This window comes from Uranotaenia lowii, chromosome 3, assembly GCF_029784155.1.
Source record: "Uranotaenia lowii strain MFRU-FL chromosome 3, ASM2978415v1, whole genome shotgun sequence".
Taxonomy (NCBI): Eukaryota; Metazoa; Arthropoda; class Insecta; order Diptera; family Culicidae; genus Uranotaenia; species Uranotaenia lowii.
Genome location: NC_073693.1, coordinates 333347187 through 333365392, shown reverse-complemented (window position 1 = coordinate 333365392; position 18206 = coordinate 333347187). Strand labels below are relative to the sequence as shown.

The 18206-nt window shown below is 30.8% G+C and overlaps 1 protein-coding gene across 1 annotated transcript in view; it reads right to left on the bottom strand.

Annotated features, from left to right (window-relative positions):
• The window catches only part of LOC129753846 (uncharacterized), a 234011-nt gene that overhangs the window by 195556 nt on the left and 20249 nt on the right, over positions 1 to 18206 (bottom strand). Inside the window, exon 3 of the mRNA XM_055749694.1 lies at positions 15208 to 15413. Within this exon, the coding sequence (XP_055605669.1) occupies positions 15208 to 15413 (206 nt within the window). The remainder of the gene's footprint in view (positions 1 to 15207; positions 15414 to 18206) is intronic.

Here is an 18206-nt window from a genome sequence, read left to right as displayed (position 1 = left end):
AATCCATGCCCGGATTTTGCCAGGTTTTTTTTAAAAAATGCCCGGAATTGCTAGGCCCGGATGGGAGTGGAAAAAATTCTGGCAACCTTAAGTTAAAAGATACCTAGAGACCGGAAGTGCCAAAAAACGGTATGGTGGGAGACCTGCCATGGCGAAGATCGTCATGAAGCGCCTAAAGAGCAACCTCGTCGTAGTGCCACTCAATTGGCAGAGGATCTCAACATATCGGATCGAAGTCTCTGTCGGATCCTAAAATATAATCTTCAGACCAAGCCCTACAAGATCTAAAAGGTTCAAGACCTTACGGTGAAGCAGAAACAAGAACGGGTAAAAAGAGCGAAGGAGCTGCTAAAGAGGGCCGCGGAAGAAAGGTTGAAGAATATCGTGTTTACCGACGAGAAACTCTTCACCGTACAGTTGCCAGACAGACCACGAAACCATGCCGACTTGCTGACGGGCACCCGGCGACAGAAACCAGCATCGGTGATGGTTTGGGCCGGAATCACCTGTGATGGCCAGACTCCGCTGGTTTTTGTCCCTGAAGGAGTGAAGATCAACCAAAATACATATCGGAAACCAGTTCTACAGAATGTCGTCGAAACATGGGCACGTCGATGTTTTGGCTCCAGGGATTGGGTTTTCCAACAGGACTCGGCGAAGAACACCCAACTTTGGATAGCGCAAAATATTCCAGGGTTCTTTTCGAGCTCCGAGTGGCTGGCGAGTTCGCCAGACCTAAACCCCATGGACTTCGCTGTTTGGATTATGTTGGAGGCCGAATTCTGCTCTAAGAAACATGAAGATGTGGGATAAAATACCACAAGAACACCTGCGAGCCCCATACGATGCGTTCCTCGACCGTCTGCAGCGAGTGGTTGAACTCAAAGGCGAACAAGTCGAACTTTACCAGTGAATTTTGAAAAAGTAATAGGTTTTAAAAGAAATTGAATGAATTTCAAACAAAAAGTTGTTGTTTTGATCTATTTATATTATGCATACAGAAAAATCCAAAATTTGAGCGCTAATAATCATAGCAGCTTTGCCTACTAGCGACACGTCGCATACGTCGCGACGTTGAATATAATAACGTCGCATCGCGAGTTTCCTAGGAGACTTGAAGCATGCGATTGGTGGCCTAGGGAAAATGTAAATAAATAACGTAAACATTGTTCGAGTACTACATTGAAATCGCCTACTGGACTGAAAAAAGAATAACAAACCTGCAAATGACAGGAATCCCGCTAGTAAAAAAGCGTCGCTAGTCCTACTGTCGCTATTCGGTTTGGTGCTATACACATAATATTTTTATTTCAATGTAGCACTTCAATTGCCGGACCCTGTATTTTCTAAAGATCTTGATCAGATATAACACAGAATAAAATTCCTGGTGTCATGAGATTATTTAAAGATTTCTAATCGTTTACCGTGTTTGTAAAGGGGGCTCCTATACAAAATTTTCAAAAAATAATTAAATTCGAACAGTTTAAAACATATTTTATCAAAAATTGATAAACATAAAGGTTTAAACACGATGAGATGTTTTTTTCTAATTGGCTACCAAGTTTTGATCAAATTTTATATCATGTTTTATTGAAAGACTCTTTCCATTTAAATAATGAGGGCACTCATCTATATCTATAAAAACGAATGTTAGTCTTTTCCCTATATGTTTAATTTGAAATTGGGTGTGTACGAGTTTTTGAGGTCGGAGATGGTTTCTTAAATACTTTCAAACCACTCCAACTCCCATACTAAATTAAGAAAAACATGACACAATTCGAACAATTTCCGAAAACTACTGAACCGATCAGCTTCAAATTTGGTTTGTAGCTGTTTTCAATACCGAAAATGCTTTCCATAAAACTTTCAACCCTCTCTGAATCTTAAAAAAAAGGGGGCTCCCAAACTAAACCACCAAAACTTTGACAGAATTCGAACCAAACTGCTGAATCAAAAAACGTGAAATTTGGTGTGTAGCCGTTTTCTAGGACGAAAATGGTTTCCAAAATTCTTTCAAATCCTTGCAAATCCAGAAGGGAGGAGGGGGTCTCCTATGAAAAGTAAACAAAAATTGTCAAAATTTTAACAATCCTCGAAGAACTTTTGTTAAAAATTGATACAGGTAAACGTTTTGACATAATGAGATGATTTATTGAATTGGCAAATAAGTTTTAACAAAATTGAATCACAGACAAATTGAATCATATATTGTATTGACATACGCTTTTCATTTTCACGAATGAACTCTCATATTCAATAAGTGCAACATACATACCATTAAAAAAATTCAATGTTTTAGTTTCTTCATAAAGTTCAGCACACTTCTTGTTATGTGCAAATTTGCTTGTTTAATTCCTCTCGCATCAAAAGGGGTGATTTTTTTTTTAATTTGAAGGGTTGATTTACTAAATTAAAGATCAGTCCTATTTTTTTTTCTAAAGAAAGGCTCCTTCAACCTACAGACCTTCGAGTTACGTTGAGACTCAAGACAATGTAGAAGCTCAGGTGCCATGAAAAATAGTTTGTGTTTGAATATTGTTTGAATTTCATTTTAAATTAAGTTTATTTTAATTATGATAACTTAAACGAACTTTTTTGTTTCATGGAAGGTGTAGCAAAGACAACCAGGTCAGCTAGTATTTGATAAATAAAAGATTATCGTTAAAGGCTCTATAAATAAAGCAACCAATCAATTAAATGAGAGATTATTCAATTTTATTTTCCAGTGATCAAAGTCAGAAATCAAATTCTTTTTTAATTCCAAACTGTTCCAGTTATCAAAATAAAAGGCTAGAAAATTCTGATTTTTTTCATTAAGTAATAATGGATTCCATAAATACGAATTAAAACAATAAGAGTGAGTGAAACGTTGAAATTTTTCAACAGGAAGATTTTAAGACTTCTAAAAAGATTTTGGCTGAACACAAAAATCAAGAGTTGAAAAACAAAGGCAAACTGTTAAAAAATATCAAAATAAAAATGTCAAAAGTTTGACTTCAAAATTCCATAAACTCATTTTAAAATAAAAAATCAATGAAAATTCAATTTTTCGGCTATATTAATAAAAGTAATATTGTTTCAGTAAGAATATTTCAAGTTTATGAAAATGAAAATTCGGAATTAATATCTATTCATTGCTCCTAACCTTCAATTCACCTGTAATTTTCATAATTTTACAATGTTCTTACTAAAATAAAATAACTTTCGCAGATAAAGTCGAAAAAATAAATCAACTTACATAACTTACGAAGATTGATTTCATCATAAATTATAATATGATTTGAAGAAGAAAAAAAAAGGATTTTTGGTGCCTGTGTTTTAATGGTTGATTTGGTAGATTTTTGCGCATTGCACTGGAATCTTTTGTCTGATTTTGTCTATCATTGAAATCGTTTATAATACTCTATTCTATTTAGAAAAAAATATTTTGATGATGTCTGATCTTAAAAAGTAAAAGTATTTCTGAATTCTGACTGAAGAAAGTTAAAAGAAAAGAAAAATTTTATTACGTATAATAAATTTGTTGCAGTCTGCAAAACGATTTATTATTTTCTTATAAAAATATCTTAAATGTTTTTTTAAACTTCTTCAAATTCGTTTAAAATCTTCTTTTTCACACGATTGGAAAAATTCAACAAATAAAACAGTTTTTTCGCAGATTTCAAAATTACTTGAGGTCTTGTGGAAAGTAAACAAAAACCTTTATTTTGAAATTTTTTGTAATATTTTTTAAGTTTTATCAGAAAAGCGTAGAATTTTTCAAGAATTTGAACCTATTTTATGATGGATTAATCACCGTAATTTATATTTGTAACTTAAATTTATCGGCCTTATCGGTGAAAATTTATGTCCCTTTTAGTAAGGACATCTGAGATTATGAAATTTTATAGATGAATAGAACGTTGGATGAAAGATGGTGAATATGAGCGGGTAGTGAGGAATATAAATTGGTCTAGATTTGATCATTATATCAATGCAAATTTCATTTCGTTGAATTTTTTTTTTGTTTAACTCGAATACCATTCTATTTTTTATTGCTAGTCCAATGAAGAACGAAAGCTTGTACAGACCAACGGATATTTGAAGCCTTCGTAAAAAAAAGTCCGAATACTCTAATATGTTTTGTGAACCTACTTAGATAAATTATTCTACTGAATCAGAGCAATTGAAAAATTCCTTTTTATGCACCACCATAAAATAAAAGTTCAAATACCAGTATTTTGATACCGACTTCTTCAGTGAGCGTTTTCACTAGAAGAAGATAATATGTTGCTATCGACATACCGATATCTGAACTTCTCTTATACCATGGTTAAATTCAAGGGAATCTTTCGTTTTGAAATTTCGTGCTTCCGGCTATTTGGAAACAATACAATACACTGATCCCATCAATCCAACAAATTAACAACGAACGAATTCATGTGGCTCGTTGTTGTTATAGAGATGCTTGTATTTTTTAGGGACAGTCAATTTAAGGATTTTAGGAAGGGACAGAATTTGAAGCGAAACCCACAATATGCTCCATATTTCAATTGATTTTTCGAAAGAATTTAGCTAAAATAATACACAGTTTTAAAGCCAAGACACAATTTGGATTGCATTCCATTTGTTCGTAAGCAATCCTATTTGTCGAATTACATTCATAGGTGCACATAACAGGCCAAGGGTGTAGAGGGCACGGACATAAATATTTACATTCACTACAAATTAAGCTAAAATGTAAAGTTTCAACTATGTGTTTTGAAAAGAATCTGTTAAGCTCAAAATGGAAATTTCTAATCGAGAGTTGATATTTATAGTATTCTAGCCATGATTGAATACAGCGATTTTTTTTAAATCAACCCTTAACTTGTATATGTAGAAAATGTTAATTAAGATAATTAGAACTTTAAATACTGATTGATCAGATTGAGTAAAATTGATCAAAGTGCCTAGTAAACTAATGAATTTACATGAAAACTTAAGTCCTCATTTAACATACGATTTCACTCATGCTTTAAGAAATATCCAATAATAAATTTAGTTTAAATCTTTATTGACAGTTTTTAAAAATGCTTGATTTTGTGTAAAATTTGGGAAAAAATTTACAAGAAGAAAACTTCAATAACTTTTTTCACAGAAGTTTGTCAAGTTTTGTCAAAAATTTATGTTTTCATAATATTTTTAAAATGCTACAGTTTTGCCAAAAAAGCGTACAATTTTATCTAGTGAATTTTCAAAATTTCAATAGATATCTCAAAAAGCATTGATTTGAAACTTTGATCATGATTTATTTTGTGTTTCAAGTTTGTGTGATGGCCAGGAGTAAGAAAATGGTTTTAAACATCTATTTTCACATTTTTTATGCACTTTTGGTATTTTTATTATTTCTAGCGAAATTTTAATTTCGAAACCCCCCCCTTATTTCATAGATAACAATGACTATATTCAATACACATTTTATTATTTACACAATTATGCATATATTCACTACAATCCTATATGTGCTTGTGTTCTTTTAGAATAAAATTCACAGTACCTTGATGTATCGTTTACTAGAATGACAGATTTAATTATTTAAGAATTTTGTGTATCAAAATTCGGAAGGGTGATTAAGCTTTAAGAAAAAAAGGTAAAATGTTTTTGCTGCAAAATACTTTATTTAGCTCTAACTAAGGGTTTGAAGTCATATGTATTTTATACTTTTGTTTCATAAAGTAACAACTAATGTATTTTTATACATAGTAAAATATTCTTATTTCTAAAATTTGTAAATCATTAATTATTTTCAAGTGCCAAAAATAATGGTTTTAGAAGAATCAGAATTTAAATGTTTTTAAAATTTGATCGGTGGGCAGGAGGGGGGTTAGTTAGGCGTTGAGCTCAAAATTTGGTAAAAGGAGGAGATTAATTAAAAAATAGTTTGAAAACCACTCATCTACAGTGTTCAGATACCTTAATGAAAAATTTAGCTTTTTTTTCTTATATGGTTATTTATTTTTGTCCTATAAAGTTCTGCTGAAAAGGTTAAATGGGTCTCACACATTTGTTTATTTATTTTTTTCAAAATATAACTTCATGGTATTCATAAGGGGCTCATATTATTTCAGTCAGTTTATTTTATAAAACATTCAACAAATAAGGCACATCAGCAAAATGGTGGTAAAAATGTTATTGGTTACAAACTTTCGTCATATTATCAAAATCAAATTCCCGCAATGAATGGGAGCATCTGAAATATCTTAATATTTGGATATGTTATTTGGAATTCCAAAAGGTAGCTCTTAAGCCGTAAAAATTAAAATTTGGAATTTACAGGTTCAGTTTTGGTAAAAGCAAAAAAATTGATTAAAATTGTATTTAATTTATCTAAATTTGATAAATCATTTTAACGAAATAATTATTTAATTGAACAAATTCAAATTCTAAGAGCGCCACCAAATAGGGAAGTACAGTAACAAAACACAAACAAACACATGGGTTAGTCGATTGGTTTGTTTAACTCCCCAGATAACACTAGCTCCACCCCCGCTTGGGCATCATTGTCCATGTCATGACTCCGCCTCTTGTCACCCTGCCATGACATGGTGCGGTGGTATGCTTCTATTTTTATTGCCGCCCAGTTTTTCCCCGGAAAAGGACGACACATCTCCTCCGAAAGGTTTTCCATTTTCCGAGGGATTCTTCTGGAATGCAGCAGCGGATTTTCGGAAACCATCCTCGGGATGGAAGTCATGTTTATTTATGTTGGTGCGAAGAGGTGTCTGTTTTTGTCGGCTGCCCCGGCTGTATTTAATTCATGGCAGCAACAGCAGCAAAATAATGTTTTCGGGGCAAGGACTGAAAGCGGACTGATGCAACCAGGAGATCCCCCGTTGCATAGGATGGCCGCCCTTGGGTTTGCTTCGGAATAATTTACGGCATGGAATCAACGGACAAAAACACGACCAAGGTTTTTGTTTGATCGAAGGGAAAATTCATGAAATTTAATTTGAATTTTATTCAAGGAAATCTCCGCTTGAAATAAAGTCATTGGAATAAGAATGAATGAGATTTAAATTTTTCCATAATTTTTCTTCGTTTAAATTTTCAAGTTCAAACATTTAATTCCACAAAAAAGAAAATAAATTGTTTTTTTTAAGATTGAGTTTCCAAACAATTTAATCTAGTATAAAAATTTTATCTCTTGTAAATGTTTCAATTTATGATAATAAAACCTCAATTTCCAAATCAATTCAAACCAGTAAGTGTTTTTCAATTTTCAGGATTTTCAAAGGCAACAAGTTTTCAACTCTTCGGAAACGATTGGTGGGTTTTTAATCACCTTCTTCTACAGTTGCCGATTCTATAAGCAGCAACAGCTTCCAATTCTGTGTAAATTGTAGCAATCATCCTTCCACCATTCCAAGACTCTCCACCCCTTATAGACCCTTCCAAAGCTCGACTTCCTGATTCCAGTAGAAGTTTTATTGCTCCCGTTCTCCTGAACCAGAACTGCATCATCATCATCCCGAAAAATGGCTCGGTGTGACCGAAGGGAAACCTGCAAAAGTGTGAAAAGAGAGCAACAGCAACCACCGAATAAAAGGGGAGAGCAATTTATTTGGATCCCATTTTCGTTCGTCTCGTGACGTTTAACTGCAATAAATTTACACCATTACCGACACTTGCAGACATCATTCGCAGAATACATCGAGTTACCAAGAGCGATCCCTCTGGACTGGGTGCACTGATTTAAGAAGTTGAGCAAACAAATGTCTAAGCGGTTGATGGTGTCTCGAATGACTTTGGTTGTCAAGAAAATTCGAGGTTATTTAAGTGATGAACTCTGGTGACACTCAAGTTTTGAAGCATTTTTGATGATTTTTGTTATATTTCAATTTAGCCAACTTAGAGAAGCTTTGAGTCATTTTTTCTCAGTTGAATTAATATATTTTTTTTAAATTTTTGTGGTCGTGTTTTGTCAATTTTTGTTATTTTGATCTCATAAATGAGCAGGCTCGAATTAAGTACGGGGCAATTTTTTTGGGGGGTAGCTATGACAATTCGAAAAGGAAAACTCTAATTAGAGCTGTAAGTTGCAAAATTCAATTCATTTATTTAATAACAATTTTCTTGTAGAGAAAAAAACAAAAATAGATACTTTATTTCATCGTTGATAGCATGGTATGTCCTTCATCGAAAGCAGCGTAACCCTCATAACATTTGGGAAGAAACATCAATATTTCAGACTTTGAATTCAAAATTTAAAAAATTAAGCAAACACGTAAATTCAAATTTCATGGAAATACGGATTTAGAAGTCAAAGACTAGGCCGGATTAAGGGGGGGGGGGGGGGGGGGGAATCAATCAGCCCTTCTATGTAGAAAATTTCTAAACATTAAGTTCGTTCAAGTTTTCTAAGGTCTAGAAAAATTTTAACTAGCAATTTGGAATTGAAACGTAAAGTATAGCTTGAAAGGGGCCCCCCTGTCGAGTATCTCGAGTCGGCTCACTATAATATACTAAGTTAAGGAGGACATCTTGGGTAAGAATTGCAGTTTTTTTTGTGGGCTGAGCTAATCAGTACAAATATTTTCAAAATAATTTCAATTTTTCACCGGACGTTATAGTTTGAGGGAGCCAAAATCGGGGTTTTGTATATACATAAATTGATTGCCTAAATCTTTTTATGAATTTGCAATTAATTCATGTTTACTTGAATTAACTTAAAGATTTTCTAATTGACATTCAAGAGTTTTATCCGGGAAACATCCGGTTGAATGCTGAGTTTTATTGAAATACAAAAAAAAACTCAGTAGACAGTGAAAAACATTAAAAATTCTTCGGAACTTCAAGCTTTTTAAGCCATGGTAAAATTAAAATCAATAAAACCAGGCAATCTGAAATGCTCGTTTAAGCATATGAGTCCTCCAAAACAAGCTTTTTTATTATTATTATAAATTTTGCTGGTTTACACACTCTACATTTTTTTCCGATAACTAATTTAAAAAAAAACAAAAATTCTAAAACTTGTGTAGTTGCTTTGAATAGAAAAATCGATAATACTGAGTTCCTAATTCACATTTCCATCTCAACTTCAGTCTGAGATATTAACTCTTATTTAAACTTTTCGAACTAATTTAACCAAAGTTAGATACTATTGATTCTGGTGTACTTTTATTAAGCAAATCTTCTTAAGCGAATATTCTGAATTCAGCATATTATTTTCCAGCTGACCATTCTCAAATTACTTTGATCATAAAAAAAAACTCTCTTGGTTGAATTGGGAATTTAATTGAGTAATTCTTCAAACATAAATATGTTTTTAATCTTTTCTTCTTTCAGTTCGAAAATTTTATTTCCATTCAGAACTTCTATTTTTGAAAGCAATTTTTTACACATTTAGAAAAACGATAGCTAAAATTTTCTGTTAATGTTTAATCTGATGAGAAATTTAAGCTTAATCCTTCAAAACTGTTCGCAAAATATCCGTTTCAAAGAAAATTTGAATTGTAGTTTGTTGTCGTTGATTAATTTTTATTCTTTGTGTAGGTACCTAATTTATTTTACATTTTTAATATTTCAAAATTATTTTATTTGTTCAACCAGGTTGTTTGTAGTTGGTTTCGAATGAAAAAGTCCCAAAAAACCGACTTAATTTTAAAGTGCTTAAAATTTCTGAGAGCTTTGCAGTATTTGAGTGTTTCTTTAGTTTTTAAAATTTGGCAAAAATTCATCTATCCCGACGATTTGGGGGTCCAATTAAAATTTTGACCTCTATCCAGGATTTTCCGGTGGAAAAGAAAACGTTCTTAAAACAAAGACATCCAATTTTTTCAATGATAAGCTGTATGTCATTTCGCAATGAACCGATTTTCTAAACTAAATTTTGACTTTTTCCCATTAATGTGATAAATATTTTCATAGAACATACTTGATCTCTAGAAAATCTTATTTCTACAGTACAGGGGCGGTCGAAAATTATCGAAAATTTTTAATCAACACTTTTTATGTTTTTTTGCATGTTTAAAGTATAATCATTTTAAAGCGGTGTATGAAAAAAACCATAAGGCCCCCGAAAAATTTGCTACAGCTCTTCAATGGCTTAATCCGGCCCTAGTTGAAGAGTAAAATTCGAATTCTGAAATTTGATTTCATTTTAAACCGCAATGAATTTTCTTAAATTAAAATGATAGCTTCAATTTTGAAATACTGATTTAAATTAAAAATACAACTCAAGTAGAATAGAGAACCGAAGTTAAAACCATCTTTAATGAGTTTTGAGTCACACAGAATTACAGAAATATTCACAGATTTCACAGAATTTTAAAATTTTTGGACGTTTCAAATTTTCTATGGAAATATTAATTTTGGATAATTATATACGAATTGGAAAAAAATGGATAAAGTTGGTAATGTTCATTGAGTTTTCTTAAGTAAAATGTATAAAAGGCGCAATTTGACATGACTTTTGAATGAAATTAATGGAAAGAGCTTCACAGAAAACCGTTACAGAATTTTTGGTAAAACCACAGATAATCAGAATTTTTTTTTCGTCAAAACACAGAATTTTTTTTCGACAACCTTGGTCACTATTGAAACACTTTTGTGTTATTTAATGTTATTTTATGTCATCTTTTTATAATTTTCAGGAAGATTTTGAATTATCGTTGAAGAATAAGCTAAAACAGAAAGTCTAATTTTTTTAAATCATTTGATAATTTGATTTGTACCTATGTATAAAGATAAATTTTCAGCCAGTTCCATAACAATATGAATTTTTTTGGCATGATTTTGTAATCATTTTTCAGTTTTTTTTTGCAATTACAGACCCCGTTCAATTTTGGCAACACGCCCGTATATTTTGTGTTTCTAAAATCGAACGGTTTTATTTCTCAACTCAACAGTGATTTATTTTATCAGATTTATTAGTTTTGACATTCTTCTTTATTAATAAAGGTCTTTTTTAATCATGTTTAGTCTTTCGTTTGTTCTTATTGTCATTTTTGTTTGTTAAGAAAACTCAAGGCTAGAAGCGACAATGATGCAAAAAAGTAGAGCAAAATAGTTGCTTTTAAACGAAATTAGGTCAATATTAGTGATCATATAATTTGCAAAATTATATCAATATGCTCTCACAAATTCCAACCGAATGATTAAATGATTAATTTGTCAATTCTGATTCGCAAAAAAACGATTTCTTAGCTCTTGGTAAAAAAAATACAGTCTGTCACATGGCACATGACATGACACGAGACATCAGGCTGAGTCAATTTAGGGTCTTTTTCTAATTTCTCAGGTCCTGAGGCCCTGAGGTTCCGTTTTGTTTATCTACGTTTTTTGCAACATTTTAAAGTGACGTTTTCATGTGTTAAGATTCAACTTAAATGATTGTACGAGAAAAATTTGAATTCTGAAAAATGATCAAGATTTTTTTTACTCTCCAATCCAAGCTATCTAATCCTGTTTTGCCAATTTATTTATTATTTGAATGACATTTTTTCTTTAGAACTTTGTCGAAGACTTCGCATTTTAAGATATCACTTACAAGACAGTGAATGCAATTTTTTTAGATCTTAGTACCTAAAAAACACGTAAAAGATTCTCAATCTACTCAGTCTAACATAACATGTTTTGTAGGAAATTAATATTGAAAATATGAAAAAGGAAATAAATTTTCAAAACGTTGAAAATTTTGGATGATTTTTCAAGTTAAATTTAGGATGATAAATTTAATAAAAATTTGAATTTTCATAAAGAATTAAAAATGTTAACATTTAAGAATGTTAAAATAAAAAAAATGCTAGATCTGTATTTATACGCTCAATGGGTTTGGTGAAACGCCATAAGCCAAAAATACAGTGGAATCAACAAAGCAAAAATATATGAAAGATTTTTGCAAATAAACATTGAGATAATTGAGTTATAGAAATAGGAAAAATTGAGTCACGGAGAATCACTTCAATGAATAATTTTTATGAATAAAAAGTGAATTGTAAGTAAATTAATGAAAAAAGTGGCTATTGTGACCAAATTGCAAAAAAACTGGTGAGTGACCAGCTTAAAAAAGTGACTGAGTTACTAGAAAGTGACCAACATCTAGCCCTGAGAACTTTATAATGAAAAAAAAAGATTGTTGTTGTATTTTATCGCCATTGAAGAACGTAAAAACATATCAATTGGTGCTTGTATTAATTATATTGATCCTGAACAGCGAAAACTATATTTTCTTTTGTAAACCGTTTGATTGTGGCACATATGCAAAAACGGTTATTTGATTTATCTTATTCGACTTTAAAAATACCTTTGAGAATATCAAAACCAAAAGAAATCGTTTGGTAAAAAAAATAATGAAAACCCAGTTTTTATGCTTCTTCAGAACATAATATCTAAGAATTTTTTTACACATATATAACATTTTTAACGACCCCTCCTCGTTGTCAGATTATGTTCAAACTCGGCATTCGGTCTTCTGGTGAATCAATTTGATAATTTTAGTCATATTTTGCAAGTGTGTTGATTTTCAAGAAAGAATTTATTGATTCGAATTATATAAATTTAATAAAAAAACATCATGAATTGTGGTTTTTGAAAAGTATTGAATCTTGAATCAATGTTCTCCACACGATGATACAAAAATATACTTTGTTCAGCCAAGTTTAAATGCACAAAAATCCACATCTTTAGATAGCCTAGCCATTGAAAAATAAAATTCAAGCAAGGTACACATTTTTGTCAGTTCAATAAGAAAATTTATGGACACAATTTTTTTTATTTTTAAATAGAAATTTATGTCATTTTTGTTATTTTTGTCATTTTTTGTCATTTTTGTCATTTTTGTCATTTTTGTCATTCTTGTCATTTTTGTCATTTTTGTTAGTTTTGTCATTTTTTGTCATTTTTGTCATTTTTGTCATTTTTGTCATTTTTGTCATTTTTGTCATTTTTTGTCATTTTTTGTAATTTTTTGTCATTTTTTGTCATTTTTTGTCATATTTTGTCATTTTTTGTCATTTTTTGTCATTTTTGTCATTTTTGTCATTTTTGTCATTTTTGTCATTTTTGTCATTTTTGTCATTTTTGTCATTTTTGTCATTTTTGTCATTTTTGTCATTTTTGTCATTTTTGTCATTTTTGTCATTTTTGTCATTTTTGTCATTTTTGTCATTTTTGTCATTTTTGTCATTTTTGTCATTTTTGTCATTTTTGTCATTTTTGTCATTTTTGTCATTTTTGTCATTTTTGTCATTTTTGTCATTTTTGTCATTTTTGTCATTTTTGTCATTTTTGTCATTTTTGTCATTTTTGTCATTTTTGTCATTTTTGTCATTTTTGTCATTTTTGTCATTTTTGTCATTTTTGTCATTTTTGTCATTTTTGTCATTTTTGTCATTTTTGTCATTTATGTCATTTTTGTCATTTTTGTCATTTTTGTCATTTTTGTCATTTTTGTCATTTTTGTCATTTTTGTCATTTTTGTCATTTTTGTCATTTTTGTCATTTTTGTCATTTTTGTCATTTTTGTCATTTTTGTCATTTTTGTCATTTTTGTCATTTTTGTCATTTTTGTCATTTTTGTCATTTTTGTCATTTTTGTCATTTTTGTCATTTTTGTCATTTTTGTCATTTTTGTCATTTTTGTCATTTTTGTCATTTTTGTCATTTTTGTCATTTTTATCATTTTTGTCATTTTTGTCATTTTTGTCATTTTTGTCATTTTTGTCATTTTTGTCATTTTTGTCATTTTTGTCATTTTTGTCATTTTTGTCATTTTTGTCATTTTTGTCATTTTTGTCATTTTTGTCATTTTTGTCATTTTTGTCATTATTGTCATTTTTGTCATTTTTGTCATTTTTGTCATTTTTGTCATTTTTGTCATTTTTGTCATTTTTGTCATTTTTGTCATTTTTGTCATTTTTGTCATTTTTGTCATTTTTGTCATTTTTATCATTTTTGTCATTTTTGTCATTTTTGTCATTTTTGTCATTTTTGTCATTTTTGTCATTTTTGTCATTTTTGTCATTTTTGTCATTTTTGTCATTTTTGTCATTTTTGTCATTTTTGTCATTTTTGTCATTTTTGTCATTTTTGTCATTTTTGTCATTTTTGTCATTTTTGTCATTTTTGTCATTTTTGTCATTTTTGTCATTTTTGTCATTTTTGTCATTTTTGTCATTTTTGTCATTTTTGTCGTTTTTGTCATTTTTGTCATTTTTGTCATTTTTGTCATTTTTGTCATTTTTGTCATTTTTGTCATTTTTGTCATTTTTGTCATTTTTGTCATTTTTGTCATTTTTGTCATTTTTGTCATTTTTGTCATTTTTGTCCTTTTTTGTCATTTTTGTCATTTTTGTCATATTTGTCATTTTTGGCATTTTTGTCATTTATTTTTTCTGTTCAACACTTAACGCAAGTTCTTAAGCAGATGCTCCTCAATTACTGACTGAGGTAAAAAAATAATTCCCAACAGATTGCGTTGAATTCCTAGTTTTGATGCAGCAATCCCCCTTTAACAGCAGTTGTTCCATTATGGTAGGTCAGATCAAAGCCAATCGTTACATAATGCACTTTACCTCAGCTCAGCAGGGAATCCCAACAAAAGCATTCCGACCGGATCAAAACCGGAAGAATGAAGAAGATGCAGTTCGCCCTTTCCGGAATATAAATTGGCATAAATTCATCGAAATGTTGGGTATCTCTCTCTCTTTCTCTCTTGCTATCTTTTAGAACGACTCTATCGTCTGCCTTAAGTTTGCTTTTTACACGATTGGCTAACCACCTTGTTTGACCAAGCTATTTGAATTGTATTCTTTGGGTTAGTTTTCGGTCCAGCTCCGAAGAATTGTTGCTATACATACACACGCACACATTTCCTCTTCCTAAGCAATGTACTCTGCTTTAAGGTACACACACAATGGCAATTCTTGCTAAAATTTACTTCCCAACAATCATGTAAATTGAAGCATTCAAGCAAGGAAAAAGCTTTTGTCTGCCCTTCTGGAAAGATGATTGCTTTCTTTGGATTTCACATGGATTCAATCGATGCATTTGTCCTTCCTTATACAATCAAGACAAGAGTTTTGACACTTAATGTTTGTAAAGCCTGTTTTGTCAATCAGCTATTCAAGTGAGTTGAAAAATCTATTGATTGAAAATTGACTCAATTCATTTAAGAGACCTTTAAAACATTTGAGATGGCACAAAACTACTTTACTCTAATTTTATGGTTGATTCAACTATACTTACTGATCACCGAAAGTTGTACCCGGGTGTTCCGGGTAGGACTCTTGTGGAAATCCACCCGGCATCGGTAGACTCCGCTGTCGTTTGCCTTGGTTTGCCGGATTTCGAGGACGGCCGCTGGCAACCGATTCGGATAAAAGTAGGCCCGACCCTCGAAGGACGTGTTCGAGGTCCTGTGAGAGCCCTCGTGGGTATCCCGGGCATCGAATCTGAAAACGGAAGAGAAAAACAAATGCACACAATGGTAAATAAAGAATTTAAGTACATGGTCGTACGACAAAGTAATAAGTGAAAGCAATTTTTTCTTCAATTTTGGAAATAAAATTCCAAGCGTTTGTTGCTACAAACCGGAAGCGGAGAAAACTTCCTTGTTTTCATTAGAATCGCGGCTTCCCTGGGGAAACGATTGTGATTGTTGTGTTTTTCTTGCCTTGTTTGGACTTTCGTTTTCGTTGAGGCAGGATTTGGGAAACGACACAGGAGCAACAATGGTACGGTGACGTGTTTTTTGCTCTTTTCTCTTAATCTGTGCTAAAGGTTACTGCACCAAGGTGATCAAGGATGCCTTAAAGATTTGTCATTGTTGCCAGTTTAATTCAGAAAAATCGCATCATTCTTAAATCGAAAATCAGAAACCCAATTGTGTTTTTTTTCTTATGCGTCCAAAACAAAACTTTTAGCAAGCTTCATAAAAAAATCATCAAAGATTTTTAGAAGCCTATAATACGATTTAAAAAATGCTGATGAATTTTGACGGAATTTTTATTTTTTTTAAACTTCTCTTGATTTTTTTGAGTAATTTCTGGATTTTTACCAAAGTTTGCTGGATAATGCCCAGATTTTAGGACAACAATGTAGAAATCAAATAGCAAAAACTGTTTTTTGGAGTTTCAAATTGTTGATCAAAACTAGACTACACTAGCTGTGCTAAACAATTTTCCTTTTTCAGAGCAACACAATCTCTAACACAATTTGATGATCATATCCAAAAAATTGTGTTAGAGAATTCGTTAGAATTATTTTTTTCAAATTTACGCCAACATGTTAGCTCCAATTGTTTTCAAAAACAATTCACTCGAATTAATGAACTCAAATTGATATTCAAAAGTGAAAATTTCCTTTCTTGCTGGAACCGCAACCTCAGAGCTTCTTGAAATTGTCGAGAAGCCCATAAACAAAATGTATGTATCCAATAATCCGGCTTCCCCATCATCCCCCCGCGAAAGCGAAAAAACCAGCGTTGAGCTTAAACACTGCAAAAAAGAAAAGAAAAAAGTGCTCCATCAGTAAGAAGCATACAACTGGTAAACAACCGAGGCTCGATGCTTCAATTGCTCCAGGGAGCGAACGAGAAAAACGCCACCAAACGCCAGGGCCGAAAGAAAAGTCAAGCTCATTTTGAATTACTTTCTCATTAAAACTTAATCAACAACGCAAATTGAAATAAATGAAACCACACTGCACCACCTCCTGTTCCCGTTTTTTTTCCTGTTTCGGTATTCCCGCTACTTTCTACCACTAAAGTCAAGAAATTTGCTCCACCCGGATTTGCTAGCCAGGGGATTTCCTGTTTTTTAGAGTACTTTATTTGTTTGGTTTGCTTCTTTTTCTCAGCTGGAGCACAATGAGGAAGTTCAAGTCTCTCGTTTGAGGGATTTGGATTATCTGCAGAATTTTTAAATTTCAAATTGATAAACAATCTTTGCTTGAGGTGCAATCTTCAAAAAAATGAATTGAAAAATTGCTTAATAAATTTAATGTGAGAAAAAACAGAAAGAGTCATGACAAAATAAACAAAACCATATTTTTTGAAAAAAATGGCAAACTGACGAATATAAAAAATAAAATGACAAAAATTACAAAAAACAGTAATGACAAAAACGAAAAAAATGACACAAATGACAAAAATGACAAAAATGACAAAAATGACAAAAATGACAAAAATGACAAAAATGACAAAAATGACAAAAATGACAAAAATGACAAAAATGACAAAAATGACAAAAATGACAAAAATGACAAAAATGACAAAAATGACAAAAATGACAAAAATGACAAAAATGACAAAAAATGACAAAAATGACAAAAATGACAAAAATGACAAAAATGACAAAAATGACAAAAATGACAAAAATGACAAAAATGACAAAAATGACAAAAATGACAAAAACGACAAAAATGACAAAAATGACAAAAATGACAAAAATGACAAAAATGACAAAAATGACAAAAATGACAAAAATGACAAAAATGACAAAAATGACAAAAATGACAAAAATGACAAAAATGACAAAAATGACAAAAATGACAAAAATGACAAAAATGACAAAAATGACAAAAATGACAAAAATGACAAAAATGACAAAAATGACAAAAATGACAAAAATGACAAAAATGACAAAAATGACAAAAATGACAAAAATGACAAAAATGACAAAAATGACAAAAATGACAAAAATGACAAAAATGACAAAAATGACAAAAATGACAAAAATGACAAAAATGACAAAAATGACAAAAATGACAAAAATGACAAAAATGACAAAAATGACAAAAATGACAAAAATGACAAAAATGACAAAAATGACAAAAATGACAAAAATGACAAAAATGACAAAAATGACAAAAATGACAAAAATGACAAAAATGACAAAAATGACAAAAATGACAAAAATGACAAAAATGACAAAAATGACAAAAATGACAAAAATGACAAAAATGACAAAAATGACAAAAATGACAAAAATGACAAAAATGACAAAAATGACAAAAATGACAAAAATGACAAAAATGACAAAAATGACAAAAATGACAAAAATGACAAAAATGACAAAAATGACAAAAATGACAAAAATGACAAAAATGACAAAAATGACAAAAATGACAAAAATGACAAAAATGACAAAAATGACAAAAATGACAAAAATGACAAAAATGACAAAAATGACAAAAATGACAAAAATGACAAAAATGACAAAAATGACAAAAATGACAAAAATGAC